Raw genomic sequence first — 27838 nt, forward strand, 5'->3', positions numbered from 1 at the left:
AACCACTAGGCTACCTGCCGCCCCAATACAGTACAGTCAGTACAGGTACTCATATTTTCAATCAAACCTCAGTTCTGTTTCAGAGGAAGAGAGATAGAGATCAGAGATCAGTAAAATGACAAGCTGGTAGGTAACATCTATATGGGTATACACATGGTCCAGCAGGAAACGTGACAATGTCTTTAAATGGAACATTGAGGTTGAGTCTTTCTAGTGTGGAGGCCATTTCTCCCTGTTCCCTTGGCTGGAATGTAATTATTTGAGAAGAGCGACATCAATGCAGACAGAAAATATAAATCTCAATTACAACAATCCCCTTCCCTACACAATCAATTGGCACAATAATAAAGATCTATAAAACTACAAATAAAACATCAGAAAAATGTCTATTCTACTGGAGAGTGGGAATTAAAACCGACGTGTATATATATCTCAAGCAGACAGCAGAGTTTAGGTGCTGTACTTTCAATTGGTCATTGATGACCAGTGGGGTCCTGTATGTTGGTTTCTTAGAGTGTGTATTTACAGAACTAATGGTGAAACTAAACACACAAAACAGCAAGTGAAACAGGGTAACACCTACTGTAGAAAATGAAGGAATAGGAGCTTAATTTGAAACTTTTTTTTTTTTTAAGTGAAGTGTCTCTAAAAAAACGAAATATATATTTCATTATCTTCTGGTCATCCAGGCCATGTCCAAGTCAAGGAGTGCAGAGTTGTGGTCCGTTCATGCAAGCTAATACCTATGAATACCAAAAATGAAATTTAACATATTAGTCAAATGTATGTACTGAAGTTATTAAAACCTTCACTTAACTTGGTTGGACCAATAAGAGCATTTGTTGTGGCTGTGGGGATGAAATGCAGAAATGAAGATAAATCTGATATTTTGGTGACATTTAAAGGGATGTTAGCAGGGACATTTGTACCTGTAGTAGTTGGGTTTGAATGGGCCATTCTTGTTGAGGCCCAGGTACTTGGCCTGCTCATCTGAGAGCTCCGTTAGGTGGGCATCAAAGGTGGGCAGGTGCAGGCTGGCAACATACTCATCTGAGACAATCACAACACACATACAATTATAGAAGTAATAAGCAATGTTTTTATAATTGTATTCAACAAATATGTGTCTGTATGCTTGAATACCAAATAAAAGTTACAGAATTTATTTGTAATGTCTCATTCACATCACCAGATGGCATAAGTAGGGCCTCAGAGATGGGTGAAAGTGGTTTGCACAGCTTGTCCAAAACAAGCATTTGTGAAACAGTATTATGTCCACAGAGACAGGGATAAAACAGCTAAAGCAGGAATTGTGTTGTGTAGCTAGCTAGACCATAACATAATTATAACTACCACTACAGACATTATTTATCTGTATTTTCTTGTGACGCGCCAAACATTGCAGGGTATAAGGGCTGTCCATTACTCACCCATCTTCTTGGGAAGCAAGTAGACATCCTGTTTGTAGCGGCCCTCTGGAGCATTGTACAGCTCAATAAGAGCCAGAGCCTGTTGGAGAAATGAAGCACAATACACAATCATTAGTATACACACAATCTCAAGAATAGATGGGTCGTTACACTAATCAAAAGGCATCTAATTGTTGTAACTACTTTTGATCTCACGTTATCTTAACCGTGTCATAAAGAAACATGTTCAACATCATAAAAAAACACGTTATTTTATAAAAATGTTTTTGTAGTCGTTTCTCTATAATACTACTAGTCACCTAGAAATTTTATGAAGTTGGCTTTAGCTAGCCCAGATAGCCTGAAATGGCTTCTTGGTAGCTAGTTATCAATCAAGTTAGAGTAACTAGCTTGTCTAACTATCTTAGCTGGCATGCCTGCTGGCAAGGTTGGTAGACTTTAGAAAAGTAAGCAATTACTACATGTACTGAAGACTCACATTCCTTTTAATCTTTTACCCCTCGTTTACCATAGATGCAGAGATGCAGATAAGCATATATTGTTTATTTAAACAAATTACCATCAGACAGGAGGATACAGACAGCTCAAGAGGTATGCTTAGATATACAGAAAATATATATATTTTTACATATGATTATGGTTTTAGATTGCAGGAAAAAGCTATAACTTCCAGACGGGGGGCCGAGCCCCTCTCCTGACCACACACCCAGACATCCTAACGTACCTTGTGCCCCTTCCGATTTTTGGGGTGCATGTGTAACACAGGTCAACTAATGTTGAACACTTATCGTTACTAGTGAGATTCCAGTAACCAATCATATTATACTATATTGCTATTGATGTTTAAGTTGACAGCTATTACAAATCAGCTGTCAGAAGCTGCATGACAGGCAGTTTATTTTGAGCCGATCAAAACTCAATATTCTCTTTGTCCCTCTCCTAACCTCACGTTATACACCAGTCGGCGCCAACATACTGAAAAAAAAGAGCTAGAACGGAACATGAAGAGCTACTGCCATTCCATGGAAGAAAAACTAAGTTAAAAATCATTGAGAAGTTGTATGAAACTGAACTAAAAAGAGAGAACTGGATATTAACACTCACTTATCTATACAAACGTGCTGTGAAGGGATTGAGGGAAAGATTGACGCCAGGATTTGGTCAGGTTTTTTGAGTATGGATTCAGTTCCACCAAAGATGGCGAGCCGCCGAACCCAGGACATCGATAAGAAGATTTGCATGCAAAAATTTGCACTGCCATACTACGGTGTGATAGGATTTTTCTTGCAAGACATCATTGCATCATACAGTGCAGTGGGATTGTTATAAGCACATGCTACACTTAAACACCTTACAGTGTTTATTGATAGGCACAGTCACTCACATTGATTCCATCTTAGTGATTTATAAGTCAGTATTGGGAATTGGTTTGTGTTCTGTGGATTCATGTTTATTGTATTGCTATTGAACATTGACATCAGAGATCCTCATATTAAGATAGAGTTGGGTGCACCCTAGTAAACTATAGGCAGGATATATGGCCGATATCTAAGTCTATTGTACTATTGATGTATTTCATTCATATTGAGCTCTGTCACGACTTCCGCCGAAGTCGGGTGCTCTCCTTGTTCGGGCGGCGCTCGATGTCGCCGGTCTTCTAGCCATCATCGATCCACTTTTCATTTGTTTTGTCTTGTTTTCCTCACACCTGGTTTCAATCCCCTCATTTACTTGTTGTGTATTTAACCCTCTGTTCCCCCCATGTCTTTGTGTGGGATTGTTTATTGTAGTGCTTGTGCACGTTCCCCGTGAGCGCACAACGGGTTATTTTGTGCCCATTTATCTTGTTGTTCTGGTTGCCGTTGGTTTTGCTTAATAAATCACCGGTTATTACCCAGTTCTGCTCTCCTGCGCCTGACTTCTCTGCCGCCAATTACGCACCCCGCTACAGAATCCCACACCACATATGGAGTCAGCAGGAGCAGGTGCCCCTGGAATAGGGGTGGAGGAGAGCGTCCGGGAGCACGCGGCGATGATCCACCATCTCGGCGCCGCCATGGACCGCATTGTCCAAACCATGGACCGCTGGGAGAGACAGGGAGTTCCTCCAGCGCCTCCACCAGCACAACCGGGGCCTCCACTACTCGCCCCCTCTTCACCCGGTCCCAGTGGGATTCGTCTCGCCCTTCCCCGGGAGTACGACGGGATGGCTGCACGCTGCCAGGGTTTCCTGTTGCAGCTCGACCTCTACCTGGCAACCGTCCACCCGGCTCCTTCAGGCCGTGAGAAGGTGTCCGCCCTCGTCTCGTGCCTCTCTGGGAAAGCCTTGGAGTGGGCCAACGCCGTGTGGGGAGAAGGAGAAGCGGCGCTGGACCATTTCGAGGATTTCACCCGCCGCTTCCGGGCATTCTTCGACCACCCACCCGAGGGTAGAGCGGCGGGTGAACGTCTCTTCCATCTGAGGCGGGACGAGGAGCGCCCAGGAGTTCGCCATGGCTTTTCAGACCCTGGCCGCCGGAGCGGGATGGAACGATAGGGCCCTGATCGACCACTACCGCAGCAGTTTGCGAGAGGACGTCCGTCGGGAGTTGGCATGCAGGGACACCACCCTCACCTTACGACCAGCTGGTGGACCTGTCCATTCGGCTGGATAACCTGCTGGCTACCCGCGGACGTCCAGATCGGGTTCTGTCGATTCCATCCCCCAGCACCGCCGCTCCAGTGCCCATGGAGCTGGGAGGTGCGTAGGGAGACTGGAGGAGGTTCCGTCTCGTGCACCATCTGTGGCCGCAGAGGTCACACTGCCAGTCCGTGCCGGGTTGGTGCCTCTGGGGAAAGAGGCAGCAGACAGGGCACTCTGGCGTCATCCCAGGTGACCCGGCACCATTCTCACCCAGAGCCCTCTGTTGCACACGTTTTTGTATGTTAATTTTCTTGAGTTTTCCCCGCATAAGGCACTTGTCGATTCAGGCGCAGCTGGGAATTTTATAGACAGATCGTTCGCCCTTAGTTTAGGGATCCCCATTGTTCCCGTGGCTGTGCCCTTCCCCGTTCATGCTTTAGTCGACCATTAGGGTCAGGGTTGATTAGGGAGGCCACCGCTCCTCTGGGTATGGTGACGCAGGGGGGTCACAAGGAGAGAATCAGTCTCTTCCTCAGTGACTGTCCTGCGTTTCCCGTGGTGCTAGGCCTACCCTGGTTAGCGTGTCTTGACCCCACTGTTTCTTGGCAAAGGAGGGCACTTGGCAAAGGTGGTCGCGAGAGTGCCCGGGGTGGTGTTTAGGGGTTTCCGTTGGTGCTACTACGGTGGAAAGTCCAGACCAGGTCTGCACCGTGCGCATTCCCCGTTAATATGTCGATTTTGGCTCTTGCCATCTCCAAAATTACCACCCCATCGACGGGGCGATTGTGCGAAAAATCTCCTGGTAGACGCTTCACTTCCCAGGAGTCACGTGTATCCCCTGTCACGGCGGCTATGGAAACATATGTCTCCGAATCCCTGCGTCAGGTGTACATTCGGTCCTTCACTTCACCCGCCTCCTCAAGTTTCTTTTTTGTGAAGGAGGGAGGTCTGCGCCCGCGTATTGACTATCGAGGTCTACCGCTCATCGCCACAGCGATTGAGTCAATGCACAGGGCGTGCTTCTTCACCAAATTAGATCTCAGGAGCGCTTACAACCTGCTGCATATCCGGGAGGGAGACGAGTGGAAGATGGCGTTCAGTACCACCTCAGGGCATTATGAGTACCTCGTCATGCCGTACGGGTTGATGAATGCTCCATCAGTCTTCCAAGCCTTTGTAGATGAGATTTTCAGGGACCTGCACGGGCAGTGTATAGTGGTGTATATTGATGACATTCTGATATACTCCAAATTAGTCGAGCATGTGTCCCTGCAGCGCAGGGTGCTTGGTCGACTGTTGGAGCATGACCTGTACGTCAAGGCTGAGAAATGCCTGTTCTTCTAGGAGTCCGTCTCCTTCCTAGGGTACCGCATTTCCACCTCGGGGGTGGAGATGGAGAGTGACCGCATTTCAGCCGTGCGTAATTGGCCGACTCCCACCACGGTAAAGGAAGTGCAGCGGTTCCTAGGGTTAGCCAATTACTACCGGAGGTTTATCCGGGGTTTTGGTCAGGTAGCGGCTCCCATTACCTCACTGCTGAAGGGGGGCCCGGTACGTTTGCAGTGGTCGGCTGAGGCGGACAGGGCTTTTGGTCACCTGAGGGCTCTGTTTACCTCGGCTCCCGTGCTGGCCCATCCGGATCCCTCTTTGGCTTTCATAGTGGAGGTGGACGCGTCCGAGGCTGGGATAGGAGCCGTGCTCTCTCAGCGCTCGGGTACGCCACCGAAGCTCCGCCCCTGTGCCTTTTTCTAGAAGAAGCTCAGCCCGGCGGAGCGAAACTATGACGTGGGGGACCGGGAGCTGTTGGCTGTCGTCAAGGCTCTGAATGCGTGGAGACATTGGCTTGAGGGGGCTAAACACCCTTTTCTCATCTGGACTGCTTGGACCAGTTGTGTGGTTTTCATTTCACCCTGGTCCAATAGAGTTTAAGCTTGAACATACAGTAGCCCATAGCGTTAAGCAATTGTTACACATAATGCCCCTGGATGGGGGTAACTTGTTGTTGCACAAGGTGCTTAAGTTCAGAATGGCTGTCAGTCAAAACCCATACAGAGTTTTGAAGCAGAGACCCTGAACTCTGACATCATGTATAGCATGTTACTGTACAGCCACTGCATTCCAATTTAGGTGCTTATCAGTGTCCAAATCTGCCATTTTCAAACTGTATACGGGTATGAGTGTACAGGGCTACATGAAAAAATGACCACAGTAAGTGTCAAATAAAGTAACAGGGTTGACGACTTAATCTTAAATCAGCCATGAATCCCCTTGTGACAGGGGGAATAGAAGCTTGTTGTGTGCAAAAGGGAGGGGCAATTGAATGTAAGCTTCACAATTTTTGTTTTTATTGCTAAAACATTTCTAGCCTCTATCTGTGGCAAAGGGAAAGGGGGATACCTGGGGTAACAGGGTTGACGTGTTATGCTCTAACAATAAACATCAGAAAATGGCCATAAAGAGTAGAACCAGCTCACTTGCTTTTACACTATGATCTATTATTACATGTTCAATGTTTCTTTTGAAAAAGTTTTTTAAAGGAACAGTTTCACCATATTAAAACGAGAGTTCTGTGCATGTAACAGGGTTTAGCTTAAAATTAGGGACAGGGTTGGGTTTTTTTTACCTTAAAATGAATCACTAATCACATTTTTTTTAAAGTTATCTTCAGAAATGACCTTGTCAGAGCAACAAAAATAATTAGGGCTTTACAATGATGGTGAATAATGTTGGGATTAAGTGGGTTAAAAACTTCCTAGTAGTCACTGAGGATGCTATATACAGCTGCAATATGTAACTTTTTGGGATACCTGACCAAATTCACGTAGAAAAGTGAGTTATAGATCTGTCATTCTCATTGAAAGCAAGTCTAAGAAGGGTTTCTATGTGCGTTATTTATATGCTTCCCGTTCTTAATTAAGTATTTTACTTTCGGGTTTGTACACCAGCTTCAAACAGCTGAAAATAAAAAATATTTTTTTAGGTTATGGAAAATATATTTCACAGCGGTTTAGATGGTACAGGCGTGGCCATGCACACCTCCAACTCAATCATCAAGTTTGCAGACGATACTACAGTGGTAGGCTTGATTACCAACATGACGAGACGGCCTACAGGGAGGAAGTGAGGGCCCTCGGAGTGTGGTGTCAGGAAAATAACCTCACACTCAACGTCAACAAAACAAAGGAGATGATCGTGGACTTCAGGAAACAGCAGAGGGAGCACCCCCCTATCCACATCGACAGGACAGTAGTGGAGAAGGTGGAAAGTTTTAAGTTCCTCGGCGTACATATCACGGACAAACTGAAATGGTCCACCCACACAGACAGCGTGGTGAAGAAGGTGCAACAGCGCCTCTTCAACCTCAGGAGGCTCAAGAAATGTGTCACCAAAAACACTCACAAACTTTTACAGATGCACAATCGAGAGCATCCTGTCGGGCTGTATCACCGCCTGGTACGCAACTGCTCCGCCCACAACCGTAAGGCTCTCCAGAGGGTAGTGAGGTCTGCACAACGCATCACCGGGAGCAAACTACCTGCCCTCCAGGACACCTACACCACCCGATGTCACAGGAAGGCCATAAAGATCATCAAGGACAACAACCACCCAAGCCACTGCCTGTTCACCCCGCTATCATCCAGAAGGCGAGGTCAGTACAGGTGCATCAAAGCAGGGACCGAGAGACTGAAAAACAGCTTCTAAATTCAGGCTGTAACAACAAAATGTGGATAAAGTCTAGGGGTATGAATACTTTCTGAAGGCAGTGTAAACCCACAGACTGCTATCTGCAGCACTACTCTAGCTGCTTGTTAGCTACTGTGGGGAGTGTCTGTATTACCTGGGTCGTGGCTGTGATTGACAGGACGAAGGTGGGAACTGTGGAGCAGCTGAGGTTCAGAAGACGACCCTGAGGGAGAGAAACTTCTTATTTGCTATGTGGGAGTATGTGTGCGTGTGTGTGTGTGTGTGTGTGTGTAACTTCCCACCTCGGCCAGCAGGATGACCCTCTTGCCATCAGGCCAGATGACATGGTCCACCTGAGAGCGCACTCTCTCCCAGGTCAACTCTGGGGTCCGCAGGCTCGCCTGAGGAGCAGGTCACACAGATCAGCAGACCAACACACTATGCACACTACTAAAAGTCTTAATATGCAGTACATTTTAAACAATCATGAACTTCATATTCCCTGGAAAGGCTCCGTTGATTTTTACGTTCTACTGTAGTAACGAATTGTGTTGTGTTAAAGTTCCTCACCACGTCAATCTCAGTGTTGGAGTGTCCCATGTTGCACACGATGGAGCCGTTCTTCATACGGTCCAGCTGGTCCCTGGTCACCACGTTCTTATTCCCTAGGAGACCACAGGAAAAACACCAGTCTAAAACCTCCATCTACATAGAGCTTAGCAGCACAAACTCTCTCGATTAGATGATGCAAAGGGCCATGTATGCATGTCAATGCATTTATTGATTGTGACAGGCATGTACTGGAAGCACATAGATTAATGTATTTCCATATAAAAGCAGTCCCCTGTACAGAAAGTTGATTACATAAGTAAGGTAGTTTGATGTTGTTTACCAGTGCATGTGATGATGATGTCCACCTGACGGATGACCTCATTAAGCTTGACCACCCTGAAGCCATCCATGCTGTTCAAACACATGGGGAGAGACGGGTTAGTAAGAACAGATGGTTGTAGACAGGTGCTCTGCCTACAGTAGAGTTGGGTAGTACTGGTCTACGAGTGCCATTCAAAAACTCTTTTGTTTTATTTAAAAGGTTTAATACGCTGCCATCTAGTTTCTATCGTGTTATCCTAATGATGAAAGCCAGTTCAGGTTTTCGGGTTTATATTTTGATGGAGAATTTCTGTTTCAAAGGTTTATCTTAGAGCAGGACAGAGAGACTCCTCTGTCCAGAGGGTTTTGTGGTCTAATTCATGGTGTCATTTCTGTGGGTCAGCAGTGCCCTACATTTGGCACTTTCTGCTTCCTACTTCCAGTTTCCTGTTACTCACCAGGCCTGCAGGGAGCAAATGGGATCAATCTCTGTGACGTAGACAATGGATCCCATGGCTTTCAGTGCGGCAGTGCAACCTTTCCCAACCTGCAGGGAGAGCATATCGCATTAGAATAACATAATATGATCACATCACATTGACCTCAATCAAAAGAACAGGCCACAATGGACCCTCAAAAGAACATGCATATCAGTAAACCTTGATGTCCACATTATAACTCTATAGAGGCTGATTACTTAAGACTAAATATACAATAACTTAGAATGACATGTCATTGAACTCTTCAGTATATAAATGTACAAGTATGTACTGTATAGGTGATTATCATTATACAGAGTGCACATTTTTTTTATAGCAGGTTTAGCGTAGCCAGCACAAACGCAGTCTATTCAAACATGACTACATATACAATATGAAAACCCTGTGATGGAAATAAAAAATGTGTGCTTTTCTAATAACCAATTTCTGTGTTCATTCAAGTGACTGAACGAATCCTCACTAACAGTATCTGCAATTTGGCAGTACGCCCAGACCTTGTTTTGAGAACAAACGAAAGATATCTCAGTTTCAAGGTCTCAGCTTAGAGAGAAGAAGCATTATGAGGTATTGGTATGTCACATGCATGACCCAGTATTGGTCGATAACATGAATGAAGCAAACGTTAATGATTAATTAATTATGAATAAGCTAAATCATGCTAATATAACTTGTCTGTATATAAGAGAACTAACGGAACTGCCCCGGGGGGGAGCAACTGAACGACATGTGTACTTTGCATTGAGTTAGTTGGAACCTCTCCAGCGCACTGATAAAGAATAATGCATTTCAGATTGACTTCCGAATGTCCCTGTGTAGAATTTCCGCGACACCCCCTTACCTCTCCATAACCACAGACAACCACCTGCTTTCCTCCAAACATCACGTCTGTGGTCCTCTTCAGGCTGCAGACAGAAACATGGAGATAGAGACAGGGGAAACATTAAGATACAGGAAGTTGGCCTTCCTATGTTATGTTGAAACTCCAGGAAGAGTGAAGTGGGCAGTAGCAGTCTATAAAAGCAATTTCCCAGGCCACTGGATCACACAGGCCATGTTGTTAGTCTGATGTATTGGCCTATTGTGTGTGTGTGTGTGTGTGTGTGTGTGTGTGTGTGTGTGTATWTGTYTATATATATYTATGTATYTATATATATATYTYTATATAWAACACACACACATATATATATATATATATATATATATATATATATATATATATATATATATATATATATATATATATATATATATATATATATATATATATATATATATATACATACAGTACCAGTCAAACGTTGACACACCTACTCAATCCAGGGTTATTCTTAATTTATACTATTTTCTACATTGCGAAATAATAGTGAAGACATCAAAGCTATTAAATAACACTTATGGAATCATGTAGTAACCAAAAAAAGTGTTAATTAAATCAAAATATATTTTATATTTGAGATTCTTAAAAGTAGCCACCCTTTGCCTTGATATGGTTTGGGATGAGTTGGACCGCAGAGTGAAGGAAAAGCAGCCAACAAGTGCTCAGAATATGTGGGAACTCCTTCAAGACGGTTAGAAAAGCATTCCAGGTGAAGCTGGTTGAGAGAATGCCAAGAGTGCAAAGCTGTCATCAAGGCAAAGGGTGGCTACTTTGAAGAATCTAAAATAGAAAACTTATTTTGATTTGTTTAACACTTTCTTGGTTACTACATGATTCCATGTGTTATTTCAGATTTTGGATGTCTTCACTATTATTCTACAATGTAGAAAATAGTAAAATAAAAAGCCTTGAATGAGAGCGTTCAAACTTTTGACAGGTACTATATTTGAGATATATATTTACAGTATTTGATCCACAAAAAAAATCAGATACATAGTTAAATATTATATATACAGTTGAAGTCGGAAGTTTACATACACTTAGGTTGGGGTCATTAAAACTCGTTTTTCAACCACTCCACAAATGTCTTGTTAACAAACTATAGTTTTGGTAAGTCGGTTAGGACCTCTACTTTGTGCATGACACAAGTAATTTTTCCAACAATTGTTTACAGACAAATTATTTCACTTATAATTCACTGTATCACAATTCCAGTGGGTCAGAAGTTTACATACAGTAAGTTGACTGTGCCTTTAAACAGCTTTTAAAATTCCAGAAAATGGCTTTAGAATCTTCTGATAGGCTAATTGACATCATTTGAGTCAATTGGAGGTGTACCTGTGGATGTATTTCAAGGCCTACCTTCAAACTCAGTGCCTCTTTGCTTGACATCATGGGAAAATCCAAAGAAATCAGCCAAGACCTCAGAAAATAAATTGTAGACCTCCACAAGTATGGTTCATCCTTGGGAGCAATTTCCAAACGCCTGAAGGTACCAAGTTCATCTGCACAAGTATAGTATAAACACCATGGGACCACGCAGCCGTCATGCCGCTCAGGAAGGAGATGCGTGCTGTCTCCTAGAGATGAACGTACTTTGGTGCGAATAGTGCAAATCAATCCCAGAACAACAGCAAAGGACCTTGTGAAGATGCTGGAGGAAACAGGTACAAAAGTATTTATATCTACAGTAAAACGAGTCTTATATTGACATAACCTGAAAGGCTGCTCAGCAAGAAAGAAGCCACTGCTCCAAAACCACCATAAAAAAGCCAGACTACGGTTTGCAACTGCACATGGGGACATAGATCGTACTTCTTGGAGAAATGTCCTCTGGTCTGATAAAACTAAAATATAACTGTTTGGCCATAATGACCATCGTTATGTTTGGAGGAAAAAGGGGGATGCTTGCAAGCCGAAGAACACCATCCCATCCGTGAAGCACGGGGTTGGCAGAATCATGTTGTGAGGGTGCTTTGCTGAAGGAGGGACTGGTGCACTTCACAAAAATAGATAGCATCATTAGGCAGGAAAATTATGTAGATATATTGAAGCAACATCTCAAGACATCAGTCAGGAAGTTAAAGCTTGGTCGCAAATGGTTCTTCCAAATGGACAATGACCCTAAGCATACTTCCAAAGTTGTGGCAAAATGGCTTAAGGACAACAAAGTCAAGGTATTGGAGTGGCCATCACTAAGTCCTGACCTCAATCCTATAGAAAATGTGTGGGCAGAACTAAAAAAGCGTGTGCGAGCAAGGAGGCCTACAAACCTGACTCAGTTACACCAGCTCTGTCAGGAATGGGCCAAAATTCACCCAACTTATTGTGGGAAGCTTGTGGAAGGCTACCCGAAACGTTTGACCCAAGTTAAACAATTTAAAGGCAATGCTACCAAATACTAATTGAGTGTATGTAAACGTCTGACCCACTGGGAATGTGATGAAATAAATAAAAGTTGAAATAAATTACTCTCTCTACTATTATTATTTCACATTCTTAAAATAAAGTGGTGATCCCAACTGACCTAAGACAGGGAATTTTTACTAGGATTAAATGTCAGGAATCGTGAAAAATGTAGTTTAAATGTATTTGGCTAAGGTGTATGTAAACTTCCGACTTCAACTGTATGTACAAAGAGCACTGAGGTGTCGTAGCGAGGGAACATTCACTTGTATGCTTGAAAGGTAAATTTAACACCTACCCATCCAAGATAGACTCTCTGCAGCAGTAGAGGTTGTCAAACTTCTGCTTTGTCACAGAGTCATTTACATTCATGGCTGGCACACACAGCTTGCCTGCTTTGGACAGCTGGTACAACCTTTAAGGCAAAGAGAAAGTAACTAAGTAACTAAGCTCAGAGTTACCTGTTGGTCTTATGAACATGTATGATTGAGAATGTATTATATTCAGAAATAAAATCACCTGTGGACCCCAGTCACACTCTCCTCCACAATGCCCCTGATCTTCTTGAAGCTGTTGGGGTATTTCTTATACACCCAGTGAGTCAAGTCCCCTCCGTCATCAAGGATCTACCACAGACACAGCAAGAAGAGATAACATTCTCAACAAACAGTGACAACACGCGAACACATATCAGTAACACAAAATGGTCAACAAAGATGTTTGTCTTGCTGTTAAAGGAGGGTAATAGACAAGAGTTCTATGGGTACCATGTTAGGCTGCCACCCCTCCATGTTGATGCACTTGTTGATACACCACCAGAAGTCATCCTCCGATTCCCCCTTCCAGGCGAAAACAGCCACACCTGCAGAAATGACAAGGTAGTTGGGAGAATAAAATGGGTTTAGAAATTACAATATTTCTCCAGATCAGACGTATGTCGCAACAAATATAAAAGCTAAGGCCCTTTTTAAACAGCAGCACAGGGTCCTGAGCCATTAACAAGTTAAGACCCTTCATTCTAGAGAGAGCAGAACCAATGACGTTTGAACACACGGTGCTTGATGTCCGTATAATCTGTTGTAAAGTCATTAATATAACGACCTGCAGCTTAACTCTAGACATCTGGACCTGCACAACGGTCCAACCACAACACCACAGAGCCTAGAACAGCCCCTGCCTCTGTAGGCTCCACCAGGTAGACTTACATAACCCTGCTCACTAAACACCAGGGCCGGGACGATACTCGTTGGTATCGTGGCAAGGAAACAAAACACAAAGTGGATTCAACTTCTTTAGGAAAACAGCCCTAATGTTGGAAACAAACATTATGTTGTCATCCAGAGTCACATGTATTTATTTTCCAAGCTATAGCACACAATATTTTACATACAGCAGGTTTTTAACGATCAAAGAGTTATGTATGCTTCGTGTTTTCATTTTTGCCATGGAAAGAATATTGCAATACTGGTATTGTCCCGGCCCTACTAAACACTTCAGCTCTCTACCATTAAAGCCCACTTCACACCCTCATAAATCACTCAGGAAACATGTGTCAATAGCAGCCAGAACTACCAGTATTGACATCAGTATTGAACAGTCATGGAGGATTTAAGCTACACTAGTTTATCAGGGATAGCTTCACTGTAGGCCTATTCACCTATACTGGTATGTGTGTCACTATACTGCTATTTGTGTCATGACCAATTGCTGTGAACTGACCTAACCTTTGAATATTTAACATTGTGTTATAAAGCCTGCATTATGATGTTATAAGCATGGCAGAAACAGAGGACCTGAGTAAAGCTCTCCATATGTTTATTTATTTATTTATGTGGATTAGCTTCAGCAGAAACAGTAGCTACTTTTCCTGGGGTCCACAAAAAAAATAACAATTAACAAAACACTGATAGATCCGGACAGTCACAAATTTAAAATATAAAGATATACAAACAATACAACAACAAAATGTGTGTTTGTCTCCCCTTATAGTCCCCGCTGTTCAATAAGATGTTGTTTAATACGTTTTTTTAAAGGTCATTTTGTTGTTTGCTTGAGTAAATGGAGATGGAAGTGCTGATAGCTACTTTATTGAGGAAAAATGTACTTACTATGACAGTAAAATGTGGTTGTCACGCCGTGCCATCTTAAGATGAATGCACTAACTGTCAGTCTCTCTGGATAAGAGCGTCTGCTAAATGACTAAAATGTTGACATCTTTTTATAACAGACATGAATAATGGGGAGATGAAGAGTGTAAATAATTAAGATACCTTGATATTTAATCTAACGGGGACCAACTGTTTTAAAAATATCGGTAACTTTCATACCGTTTGTTGATCACACATTCCCTACGGAAGCTCTAATATGGGCAGCAAGTACGACAGTGCAGAGAATCGAGGGAAATGTTAGAGGTATTTTGACCTGCATAGGCGAGAGACATGCTTTGATAATGCAACCTATGAAATACAGAATAAAGTTAGGGATTTTAATGTGAGACAGGAGTCAGGATTTGGGGTTTCAGTAGAATTGGGACTGATAGTCTAACTCTAGGACAGGAGAACATAGCATTTTCCCTCAAGCCTCTCTGAATTGTTAACAGACTTCATGTCTGACAGAGATGTCTATGTAGTGAATTGTGCATAAGCCTATCAAATATGTGACTGTCTGAAGAGTCACGATGACAGCTCAAAGAGGCACACGTTATTTTATAGTCTATACCGTAAGGGTTTGCTGTAGGGTTTATCAAGTACATTTGGGTCAGCAGTGTCAATTATGCGTCTGCTTTGAATCTATGGTGACTTTGTGTGAAGTAAATACGCTGGACTAAAGGCTTCCATGTGAAAACCTGTTTGGATAATGTGACATTTTATTTTTTGCTAATCTTTTGCTGCGCATGTTGTATATTTTGTGGCATTGCATTAGTGCCGACATTGGGGAAAATGTCAGTAATTTCCAGGTCGTCATTACATTTGTCTGGAAATGTGAATTGATCCCGGTTACCCATGGTAATCCCTACTTGGTGGCCAACAGCAGCACCCCAAAATAAGAGGTTTTAGATGAGGCAAGTGACTTTGCAACTAAACCAGTTCAACAACATTTGACATGAGATCCTCTCTAAGCTTTACGGGAATATGGCTCTGAATATATACAACACCCCCATAGGCATTCCTGTCTTTTCTGTAGATATACAAGGATATGTCTGTTCTTTTTATTTTATTTTATCGTTATTTTACCAGGTAAGTTGACTGAGAACACGTTCTCATTTGCAGCAACGACCTGGGGAATAGTTACAGGGGAGAGGAGGGGGATGAATGAGCCAATTGTAAACTGGGGATTATTAGGRGACCGTGATGGTTGAGGGCCAGATTGGGAATTTAGCCAGGACACCGGGGTTAACACCCCTACTCTTACGATAAGTGCCATGGGATCTTTAATGACCAAAAAGAGAGTCAGGACACCCGTTTAACGTCCCATCCGAAAGACGGCACCCTACACAGAGCAGTGTCCCCAATCACTGCCCTGGGGCATTGGGATCTTTGTTTAGACCAGAGGAAAGAGTGCCTCCTACTGGCCCTCCAACACCACTTCCAGCAGCACCTGGTCTCCCATCCAGGGACTGACCAGGACCAACCCTGCTTAGCTTCAGAAGCAAGCCAGCAGTGGTATCCCCAAGAGGGGATAATAAGCTAGGTCTTTTGTCTCTAAAGCTGTTATCCTGTGATTTTTAGGAGAGGATCAGACATCAGGTGATAACTGCAGCAGGACAGAAGGCCTTCTGGTCATTTCCACCCCAGAGAGAGCAGAGCAGGCAGGCCGAAACAGAAGCTGCCAGAGAACAGTTCCATAAAGACCAACTGTTTATTAGAAATAGATACTGTGACAGATGTCGCTTTACGCAATGATGTGGGAAAGGGAGGGCTTACGTTAAAAAAATAAATTCAAAAAACTATCCTAAGCCCTGCTATTGAATTGGAGGTGGGGAGATTTTGAAAGCTCTATGATTCTTCTGCCATGCTACTCGTCCCATATGACCATACAGCTAGAAACACGCTATACAGTACCTGGGCTTAGGACCTCTATTCTACTGACAGTTTTTTCTTAGTTAACCTCCTATCTAGTCCTCGAATCCCTGCATCTTTCTCTGTGTCTGTAAGTACAGTGCATTTGAAAAGTATTCAGACCCCTTGACTTTTTCCACTTTGTTACATTACAGCCTTATTGTAAAACGTATATCTACACACAGTACCCCATAATGACAAAGCGAACACAGGTTTAGAATATTTTCAAACAGAAATACCTTATTTACATAACTATTCAGACCCTTTGCTATGAGACTCGAAATTGAGCTTAGCTGCATCCTGTTTCCATTGATCGTCCTTGATGTTTCTACAACTTGTTTGGAGTCCACCTGTGGTAAATTCAATTGATTGGACATGATTTGGAAAGGCACACACCTGTCTATATAAAGGTCCTACAGTTGACAGTGCATGTCAGAGCAAAAACCAAGACATGAGGTCAAAGGAATTGTCCGTAGAGCTTCGAGACAGGATTGATGGGAGAACCTTCCAGAAGGACAACCATCTCTGCAGCATTCCACCAATCAGGCCTTTATGGTAGAGTGGCCAGACGGAAGCCACTCCTCAGTAAAATGCACATGACAGCCCACTTGGAGTTTGCCAAAAGGCACCTAAAGGACTCTCAGACCATGAGAAACAAGATGTTCTGGTCTGATGAAACCAAGATTGAACCCTTTGGCCTGAATGCCAAGTGTCACATCTGGAGGAAACCTGGCACCATCCCTACAGTGAAGCATGGTGGTGGCAGCATCATGCTGTGGGGATGTTTTTCAGCGGCAGGGACTGGGAGACTAGTCAGGATCGAGGGAAAGATGAATAGATCAAAGTAGAGAAGTCATTGGTGAAAACCTGCTCCAGAGCGCTCAGGTCCTCAGACTGGGGCGAAGGTTCACCTTCAAACAGGACAACGACACAGCAAAGACAACGCAGGAGTGGCTTCGGGACAAGTCTCTGAATGTCCTTGAGTGGCCCCGGCAGCACCCAGACTTGAACCCAATCGAACATCTCTGGAGAGACCTGAAAATAGCTGTGTAGTGATGCTCCCCATCCAACCTGACAGAGTATGATAAGATCTGCAGAGAAGAAATGGGAGAAACTCCCCAAATACAGGTGCTAAGCTTGTAGCGTCATACCCAAGAAGACTCGAGGCTGTAATCACTCCCAAAGGTGCTTCAACAAAGTACTGAGTAAAGGGTCTGAATACCTTTATTTATTTATTTTTTATTTAACTAGGCAAGTCAGTTAAGAACAAATTCTTATTTACAATGACGGCCTACAACGGCCAAACCCAGACAACTGTGCGCCGCCCTGTTGGACTCCCAATTACGGCTTGTTGTGATACAGCCTGGTTGTGATACAACTTATGTAAATGTAATACTTCAGTTTTTTTATTTCACTTTGTTATTATGTGGTATTGTGTGTAGATCGATGAGGGGAAAAAACAATTTCATCCATTTTAGAATAAGTCTGTAACGCAACAAAATGTGGGAAAAAGTCAAGGGGTCTGAATACTTTACAAATGCACTGTATATACCTACGTACAACTATCTATCTACTTCCTTCATCTGGTCAAGTCAGTAGGTTTCTGGCAGGCTTGCAGTATGTACGGTATGAAGATTGCTGGCATAACTCACCGTAGAAAATGTCAACACTGCTGAGAGTGGGTTGTAAATGGTCAGAGGATACTGTGTTTGTAGGACAAGTTAATCAGCCCACAGCCTCTGCCCCAGTTCTTCTCCCAACTTGAGCTGTGTGACTGGTGATATTTACTGTAATGCAGTCTGAATCTGTTGTGAACTGCTCAGGCTAACAGGCTGTGAAAAGCAAAAAGACCCCGCTACGGAAACACATATACTTAACAAACACCCAGCAACCTAAGAGATATGCGTGTCTTGGTGCTGTAGTTCATTGACTAGAGGGCAAGTCTGATGTTCTGTGTTTTCCAGGACTTTATTGAGAACATCTCCAAAAGGTTTCTTTAGTTTCCAACGGCACAGGGAAACAAATCACCCCCAACATTTAGCACGCTTACAAGAAACACCCATTTAACACTCATGTAATTAATTACATATTAATACGAGTTAATGTATAGTATGCAGAAATAGTACCAATTAATATGAATGTGATGAACCACAACTTTCAAAAACCTCTTATGAAGTACAGTCAGTCTCTCATTCTGTTCCACATAGAAGCCATTACTGTAACAAAGCTGTAAAGTAGTCATGTTGAAAGCTTCTACTTACCGATCTCTGAGAGGGCAGCTGCCACCTCGTTCTGTGTGGAGTAGATGTTACAGGCTGTCCAGCGACACTGGGCCCCCAGTGCCACCAGAGTCTCAATCAACACCTGAGTGCAGAGCGAGGAGGTTGAATGAGAGGAACAAGAACAATACAGAGATGTACAGGTAATATTCTGTATCATAAATAGCTGATGGGCTATACAGAACACAAAAGAGAGCAGACCATTCAATATATTCAGCCTACTGTATATACAGTACCAGTCAAAGGTTTGGACACCTACTCATTCAAGGGTATTTATTTCAAATCAAATCAAATTTTATTAGTCACATACACATGGTTAGCAGATGTTAATGCGAGTGTAGCGAAATGCTTGTGCTTCTAGTTCCGACAATGCAGTAATAACCAACAAGTAATCTAACCTAACAATTCCACAACTACTACCTTATACACACACAAGTGTAAAGGGATAAAGAATATGTACATAAAGATATATGAATGAGTGGTGGTACAGAACGCATTAAGGCAAGAATGCAAAGTAAGAAATGGGTATAGAGCTACGGTAAATATATTTTACATATGAGATGACGTACTGTAGGGATGTAAACATAAAGTGGCATAGTTTAAAGGGCTAGTGTAACATGTATTTACATAAAGATGGCAAGATGCCAGTAGGACAATATCAGAGCGTAGCAGCTTATATACAAGTAATTGAGATGGGTAATTGTAGGGTACTGTAGAAAAATTACCTATAAGTTGGCATTCCTTTAAAGTGGCTAAGTGCGTACATTTTTACATAATTTCCATCAAATTTCCTCCATTTTTTAAAGATGGCTGGAGTTGCGAGTACAGTATGTCTGGCAAGCGGCCGCTAATGTTAGTGGTGGCTGCTTTTAAAGAGTCTGATGCCTTGAGATCAGAAGCTGTTTTTTTTTTTTCTTTTAGTCTCTCTCGTCCCCTGCTTTGATGCACCTGTAGCTGACCTCGGCGCCTTCTGGAGTGATAGCGGGGTGAACAGGCAGTGGCTTTGGGTGGTTGTTTGTCCTGATGGATCTTAAATGCCCTTCCTGTTTGAACAACTCGCGGATGTGTAGGTGTCGGCTGGAGGTGCAAGGTGGTAGGTTTGCCCCCGCCTGAGATGCGCTTCTGCCAAGACCTCACTACCGCTCTGGAGAGCCTTACGTGGGTCGGAGCAGTTGCCGTTAACCAGGCCGGTGACTTACAAGCCCGACAGGATCTCTCTGATTGTGGCATCCTGTAGAAAGTTTGTTGAGTGCTTTTGTGTGACCAAGCCGAATTTCTCCAGCCTCCTGAAGGTGAGAGGCAGGCCTCTGCGCCATTCTTCACCGACGCTGTCTTGTGGTGAACCAATTCAGTTTGTCCGTGATGTGTACACGCGAGGAAACTTACAACTTTCCAACCTTTCTCCAACTCTGAACCCGCTCGAATGTGGATTAAGGGGGTGCTCCCTCTGCGCTGTTTCGCTGAAGTCCACAATCATCTCGTCTTTTCTGTTTTTTGTTGACGTTGAGTGTGAGGTTAATTTTTTGCCTGACAACCACACTGCCGGAGGCCCTCACCTCCTCCTGTCAGGCCCGTCTCCTGTCGTCTGTTGCGTAATCAAAGCCCTTACCACTGGTAGGTTGGCGCATCGGCAAACGTTGACTGATGGAGTTGGAAGGCGTGCATCGCCACGCAGTCCGTGGGTGAACAGGGAGTAACAGGAGAGGCTCAGAACGACCGCACCCTTGTGGGGCCCCAGTGTTGAGGAATCAGCGGGGTAGGAGATGTTGTTTACGCTACCCTCAACGACCTGGGGGCGGCCCGTCCAGGAAGTCCAGGACCCAGTTGCACAGGGGCGGGGTCGAGACCCAGGGTCTCGAGCTTGATGACGAGTTTGGAGGGTACTATGGTGTTAAAATGCTGAGCTGTAATCGATGAACAGCATTCTCACAATGGTATCCTCTTGTCCAGAGGTTAGGGCCAGTGTGCAGTGTGGTTGGATTGCGTCGTCTGTGGACCGTATTGGGTCGTAAGCCAAATTGGGTTGTGGGTCTAGGGTGTCCGGTAGGTGGAGGTGATATGGTCCTTGACTAGTCTCTCAAAGCACTTCATGGATGACGAGAAGTGAGTGCTACGGCGGCGGTAGTCCGTTTAGCTCAGTAACCTTGAGCCTTTCTTGGGGAACAGGAAACAATGGTCGGCCGCCTTGTTGAAGCATTGTGCGGACACAGCAGAACTGCCGCGATAAGGGATGATTTGAATAAATATTGGTTTTTCCGTAAACACACCCAGCCAGCTGGTCTGCGCATCGCTCTGAGGACGCGGTGGAATGCCGTCTGGGCCCTGCCAGCCTTGCGAGGGTCTTAACCAGGCACGTTTAAAATGTTTTTAACTCACCTCGGCTGCAGTGCAAAGAGGCCCGCAGGGTTTTGGTAGGGGCCGTGTCCAAAGTGGCACTGTATGTCCTCCAAAGCGGGGCAAAAAGTTGTTTCAGTCTGTCCTGGGAGCAAGACACCATCCTGGTCCGCGACGGGCGCTGGTTTTCTTCTTTTGTGAAATCCCCGTGCATGACTGCATAGACCCTGGCCACATACCTCTTGTGTCTGAGCTGGTTGGCAATTGCGACTCGATTTTGTCTCTGTACATTGGGACTTAGCCTGTTTGCATTGCCCTTGCGGAGAGAATAACTAACACTGTTGTATTCCGGTCATGCTTCCGGTCACCTTGCCTGGTTAAAAAGCAGTGGTCTCGCCGCTTGTTCAAGGTTTTCAACACGAATGCTGCGTCAATCCCACGCGGTTTCTGGTTTGCGAATGTTTTAAAAAAATCGTTGCTGTGCGGTACGACAGTCGGTCAAATGCACTTCCTAATGAAACCTCCGGGGCTCAACCGCGAATTCGAAGCATATTTTCGGTCAAATATTGTTGTTGGACGCAATGCGGAACAATATTCGCAATCCCGCGCGTAGAATCGACGCAGTCATTGGAGCGTGGATCAGATTGGTCGGACAGCGTTTGAACAGACCTGAGCGCGGGAGCTTGTTGTTTTAGTTTCTGTTTGTAGGCTGGAAATCAAAAAATGGAGTCGTGGTCAGCTTTTCCGAAAGGGGGGGCGGGGGAGGGCCTTATATGCGTCGCGGAAATTAGTATAACAATGATCTAGGGTTTTTCCAGCCTCGTGGTAGCACAATCGGTATGCTGATAGAATTTAGGGAGTTTTGTTTTTAGATTAGCCTTGTTAAAATCCCCAGCTACGATGAATGCAGCTCAGGGTGTGTGGTTTCCAGTTTACAAAGAGTCAGATAAAGTTCGTTCAGGGCCATCGATGTGTCTGTTGGGGGGAATATATAGGCTGTGATTATGATCGAAGAGAATTCCCTTGGTAGATAATGCGGTCGACATTTGATTGTGAGGAGTTCTAGATCAGGTGAACAGAATGACTTGAGTTCCTGTGTGTTGTTATGATTAACGAGACGTGGTGTGATCATCATAAGGCATACCCCCCCGCCCCTCTTCTTACCAGAAAGATGTTTGTTTTCTGTCGGCGCGATGCATGAAGAAACCAGCTGGCTGCACCGACTCCGTTAGCGTCTCTTGAGTTAGCCATGTTTCCGTGAAGCAGAGCACGTTGCAATCCCTGATGTCTCTCTGGAATGCTACCCGTGCTCGGATTTCATCAACCTTATTGTCAAGAGACTGGACATTGGCGAGTAGTATGCTAGGGAGTGGAGCGCGATGTGCCCGTCTCCGAAGCCTGACCAGGGAGACGCCTCGTTGCCCCTTTTACGGCGTCGCACAGGGTCGCCGGCCGGGATCAGATCCATTGTATTGGGTGGAAGGCAAAACACTGGATTCCGTTTCGGGAAAGTCATATTCCTGGTAGGAACGATGATGAGTTGACGTTAATCGTATATTCAGTAGTTCCTCCCGACTGTATGTAATGAAACCTAAGATTACCTGGGGTACCGATGTAAGAAATAACACATAAAAAAACAAAATACTGCATATTTTCCAAGGAACGCGAAGCGAGGCGGCCATCTCGTTTCGGCGCCGGATGTTTGTACTATTTTCTAGATTGTAGAATAATAGCGAAGACATCAAAACTATGAAATAACACATATGGAATCATGTACCTGTACCCCCTGTATATAGCCTTGTTATTGTTATGTAAATGTATTGTGTTCTTTTTTGATTGATTTGATTTTTTTTCCTTTCGTTTATTGCTTGAACTGCATTGTTCATTAAGGGCTTGTAAATAAATATTTCAAGGTAAGGTCTACACCTGTTGTAGACCTTACCAAGCTGGTCACGGGTGCACCTCAGCAACGCTCAAGGTCCTAAGGTCCTAAACGATATCATAACCAACATCAATAAAAAAACAGTACTGTGCAGCCGTCTTCATCGACCTGGCCAAGGCTTTCGACTCTGTCAATCACCGTATTCTTATCGGCATACTCAACAGCCTTGATTTCTCTAATTCTCTGGTTCACTAACTACTTCTCTGATAGAGTTCAGTGTGTCAAATCGGAGGGCCTGTTGTCCGGACCTCTGGCAGTCTCTATGGGGGTACCACAGGGTTCAATTCTCGGGACAACTATTTTCTCTGTTTATATATCAATGATGTCGCTCTTGCTGCGGGTAATTCTTTGATCCACCTCTACGCAGACGACACCATTCTGTATACATCTGGCCCTTCTTTGGACACTGTGTTAACAAACCTCCAAACGAGCTTCAATGCCATACAACACTCCTTCCATGGCCTCCAACTGCTCTTAATTGCTAGTAAAACTAAATGCATGCTCTTCAACCGATCACTGCCCGCACCCGCCCGCCCGCCTAGATCACTACTCTGGACGGTTCTGACTTAGAATATGTGGACAACTATAAATACCTAGGTGTCTGGCTAGACTGTAAACTCTCCTTCCAGACTCACATTAAGCATCTCCAATCCAAAATGAAATCTAGAATCGGCTTCCTATTTCGCAACAAAGCCTCCTTCCCTTATGCTGCCAAACATGCCCTCGTAAAAAACTGACTATCCCGCCGATCCTTGACTTCGGCGATGTCATTTACAAAATAGCCTCCAACACTCTACTCAGCAAATTGGATGCAGTCTATCACAGTGCCATCCGTTTTGTCACCAAAGCCCCATATACTACCCCACCACTGCGACCTGTATGCTCTCGTTGGCTGGTCCTTGCTACATATTCGTCGCCAAACCCATTGACTCCAGGTCATCTACAAGTCTTTGATCGGTAAAGCCCCGTCTTATCTCAGCTCACTGGTCACCATAGCAACACCCACCCGTAGCATTGGCTCCAGCAGGTATATTTCACTGGTCATCCCCAAAGCCAACACCTCCTTTGGCCGCCTTTCCTTCCAGTTCTCTGCTGCCAATGACTGGAAGGAATTGCAAAAATCACTGAAGTTGGAGACATATCTCCCTCACTAACTTCAAGCATCGTCTGTCAGAGCAGCTTACCGATCGCTGCAGCTGTACACAGCCCATCTGTAAATAGCCCATCCAACCAACTACCTCATCCCCATATTTATTTTAGTTTTTTTCTGCTCTTTTGCACACCAGTATTTCTACTTGCACATCCTCATCTGCACATCTATCACTCCAGTGCTAATGCTAAATTGTCATTACTTCGCCACTGTGGCCTATTTATTGCCTTACCTCCTTACTTCATTTGCACACACCGTATACAGATTTTTTATTGTGTTATTGACTCTACGTTTGTTTTTTCCATGTGTAACTGTGTTGTTGTTTTTGACGCACTGCTTTGCTTTATCTTTGCCAGGTCGCAGTTGTAAATGAGAACTTGTTCTCAACTGGCCAATCTGGTTAACTAAAGGGGAAATATATATTTATTTTTTTATTCGGTGCACGTGACAAATTTGATATGATGTAGTAACCAAAAAAAGTGTTAAACAAATCGAAATAAACTCGGCAAAAAAAGAAACGTCCTCTCACTGTCAACTGCGTTAAGTTTGCTGAAAATAAACAAATATAAATATTTGTATGAACATAAGATTCAACAACTGAGACACTGAACAAGTTCCAGACATGTGACTAACAGAAATTGAATAATGTGTCCCTGAACAAAGGGGTGTGGGGATCAAAATCAAAAGTAACAGTCAGTATCTGGTGTGGCCACCAGCTACATTAAGTACTGCAGTGCATCTCCTCACCGACTGTACCAGATTTGCCAGTTCTTCCTGTGAGTTGTTCCCCCACTCTTCCACCAAGGCACCTGCAAGTTCCCGGACATTTCTGGGGGGAATGGCCCTAGCCCTCACTCTCCGATCCAACAGGTCCCAGACGTGCTCAATGGGATTGAGATCCGGGGTCTTCGCTGGCTATGGCAGAACACTGACATTCCTGTCTTGCAGGAAATCACGCACAAAACAAGCAGAATGGCTGGTGGCATTGTCATGCTGGAGGGTCATGTCAGGATGAGCCTGCAGGAAGGGTACCACATGAGGGAGGAGGATGTCTTCCCTGTAACGCACAGCGTTGAGATTGCCTGCAATGACAACAAGCTCAGTCTGATGCTGTGACACACCCCCTAAAACCATGACGGACCCTCCACCTCCCAATCGATCCCGCTCCTGAGTATAGGCCTCGGTGTAATGCTCATTCCATCGACAATAAACGTGAATCCGACCATCACCCCCCGGTGAGACAAAACCACGACTCGTCAGTGAAGAGCACTTTTTGCCAGTCCTGTCTGGTCCAGCGACGGTGGGTTTGTGCCCATAAGCAACGTTGTTACCGGTGATGCCTGCCTTACAACAGGCCTACAAGCCCTCAGTCCAGCCTCTCTCAGCCTATTGCAGACAGTTTGAGCACTGATGTAGGGATTGTGCATTGCTGGTGTAACTCAGGCAGTTGTTGTTGCCATCCTGTACCTGTCCCGTAGGTGTGATGTTCGGATGTACCGATCCTGTGCAGGTGTTGTTACATGTGGTCTGCCACTGCGAGGACGATCAGCTGTCCGTCCTGTCTCCCTGTAGCGCTGTCTTAAGGATCTCACAGTACGGACATTGCAATTTATTGCCCTGGCCATAGCCTGCAGTCCTCATGCGTCCTTGCAGCATGCCTAAGGCACATTCACGCAGATGAGCAGGGACCCTGGGCATCTTTTTTTTGTGTTTTTCAGAGTCAGCAGAAAGCCCTCTTTAGTGTCCTAAGTTTTCATAACTGTGACCTTAATTGCCTACCGTCTGTAAGCTGTTAGTGTCTTAACAACCGTTCCACAGGTGCATGTTCATTAATTGTTTATGGTTCATTGAACAAGCATGGGAAACAGTGTTTAAACCCTTTACAATCTGTGAAGTTATTTGGATTTTTACGAATTACGTTTCTTTTTTTGCTTAGTTTATATTTGAGATTCTTCAAAGTAGCCACCCTTTGCCTTGATGACAGCTTTGCACACGCTTGGCATTCTCTCAAACAGCTTCATGAGGTACGTTTGAGGTACCTGGAATATGTTTCAATTAACAGGTGTGCCTTGTTAAAAGTTAATTTGTTGAATTTCTTTCCTTCTTGAGCCAATCAGTTGTCTTGTGACAAGGAAGGGGTGGTATACAGACGATAGCCCTATTTGGTAAAAGACCAAGTCCATATTACGGCAAGAACAGTTCAAATAAGCAAAGAGAAACAACAGAAGGTCAGTCAATCTGGAACATTTCAAGAACTTTGAATTTCTTCAAGTGCAGTCGCAAAAACCATCAGGGGCTATGATGAAACTGGCTCTCATGAGGACCACCACAGGAAAGGAAGACACAGTGTTGCAGAGGATAAGTTCATTAGAGTTACTAACCTCAGAAATTGCAGCAACAAATAAATGCTTAACAGACATCAACATCAACTGTTCAGAGGAGACTGCGTGAATCAGGCCTGGACACCAATAAGAAGAAGACACATGCTTGGGCCAAGAAACACGAGCAATGGACATTAGACCAGTGGAAATATGTCCTTTGGTCTGATGAGTCCAAATGTTTGATTTTGGGATTTTTCCCATCTGGTTTGCGCTTACTGGGACTATCATTTGTTTTTCAACAGGACAATGACCCAACACACCTCCAGGCTGTGTAAGGCCCATTTGACCAAGGAGAGTGATGGAGTACTGCATCAGATGACCTGACCTCCACAATCACCCAACCTCGACCCAATTGAGATGGTTTGGGATGAGTTGGACTGCAGAGTGAAGGAAAAGCAGCCAACAAGTGCACAGCATATGTGGGAACTCCTTCAAGACTGTTGGAAAAGCATTCCAGGTGAAGCTGGTTGGGAGAATGTCAAGCGTGTGCAAAGCTGTCATTAAGGTAAAGGGTGGCTACTTTGAAGAATCTAAAATAGAAAATATATTTTGATTTGTTTAACACTTTTCTGGTTACTACATAATTCCATATGTGTTATTTCATAGTTGTGATGGTGTTACTATTATTCCACAATGTAGAAAATAGTTTTAAAAAATATGAAAAACCCTTGAATGAGTAGCTGTGTCCAAACTTTTGACTGACACTGTAAATATATAATATATTTTATATAATAGCATATTAACAGCACCAATATACTCCATCTGCTTATTAAATCTTAGACACTAACGGGGTATAAAGCCTTGTTCACGCTGCAGGCCTTAATGCTCAAATCAGTTTTGTTTTTCAAATATATTTTGGACTACTGACTTTCCAAACAGTAAGTTACAAGTGACCAAATCAGATGTGAGTCCAGAGAGCAGTCATTTGCGAACAAGGCTACACTAGTTGTCAAAGTAACAACATGTGTGAGCGTGCTGGGGTGTAGGCTGATTGGTGGTTGCGCTTGTGCTTCCTATCACTCAGAAGTTATGTAGCATGCTAAGGTGACAACAATGCCTGCCATGGACATTTCCCAGTTGCTTTGAATGTTCAAAATCCTAGGGAAAGAACACTTTTAAAGCCTCAAAGGATAAGATTTTAGGCTAGCCACAGCATTCGGCCAACTAGGTAGCTGTTTAGCTTCTAGCACATTCACTAATTTGTTTGTAAACAATTAACAAGCTAGTTAGCTACCACATGTTCTTGTCAAATTGTCAACAGAGTATCTAGCAAGCGAAAAGATTTGCTGAATAACAGTCTA

The 27838-nt window shown here is 44.0% G+C and overlaps 1 protein-coding gene across 2 annotated transcripts in view; it reads right to left on the minus strand.

Annotated features, from left to right (window-relative positions):
• Positions 1 to 253: 253 nt before the first annotated feature.
• The window catches only part of LOC111967143 (S-adenosylhomocysteine hydrolase-like protein 1), a 63408-nt gene continuing 35823 nt past the window's right edge, over positions 254 to 27838 (minus strand). For both annotated transcript variants that reach the window (XM_023992014.2, XM_023992019.2), the window contains exons 5-17: positions 18713 to 18815; positions 13161 to 13255; positions 12913 to 13019; positions 12692 to 12808; positions 9949 to 10012; positions 9069 to 9157; positions 8630 to 8700; positions 8308 to 8402; positions 8040 to 8138; positions 7892 to 7960; positions 1431 to 1509; positions 930 to 1050; positions 254 to 743 (exon numbers count right to left, since the gene is read on the minus strand). In XM_023992014.2, coding sequence (XP_023847782.1) covers positions 737 to 743; positions 930 to 1050; positions 1431 to 1509; positions 7892 to 7960; positions 8040 to 8138; positions 8308 to 8402; positions 8630 to 8700; positions 9069 to 9157; positions 9949 to 10012; positions 12692 to 12808; positions 12913 to 13019; positions 13161 to 13255; positions 18713 to 18815 — 1116 coding nt within the window. In that variant the 3' untranslated portion in view covers positions 254 to 736. The remainder of the gene's footprint in view (positions 744 to 929; positions 1051 to 1430; positions 1510 to 7891; positions 7961 to 8039; positions 8139 to 8307; positions 8403 to 8629; positions 8701 to 9068; positions 9158 to 9948; positions 10013 to 12691; positions 12809 to 12912; positions 13020 to 13160; positions 13256 to 18712; positions 18816 to 27838) is intronic.

Source organism: Salvelinus sp. IW2-2015, linkage group LG1 (assembly GCF_002910315.2).
Source record: "Salvelinus sp. IW2-2015 linkage group LG1, ASM291031v2, whole genome shotgun sequence".
Classification (NCBI taxonomy): Eukaryota; Metazoa; Chordata; class Actinopteri; order Salmoniformes; family Salmonidae; genus Salvelinus; species Salvelinus sp. IW2-2015.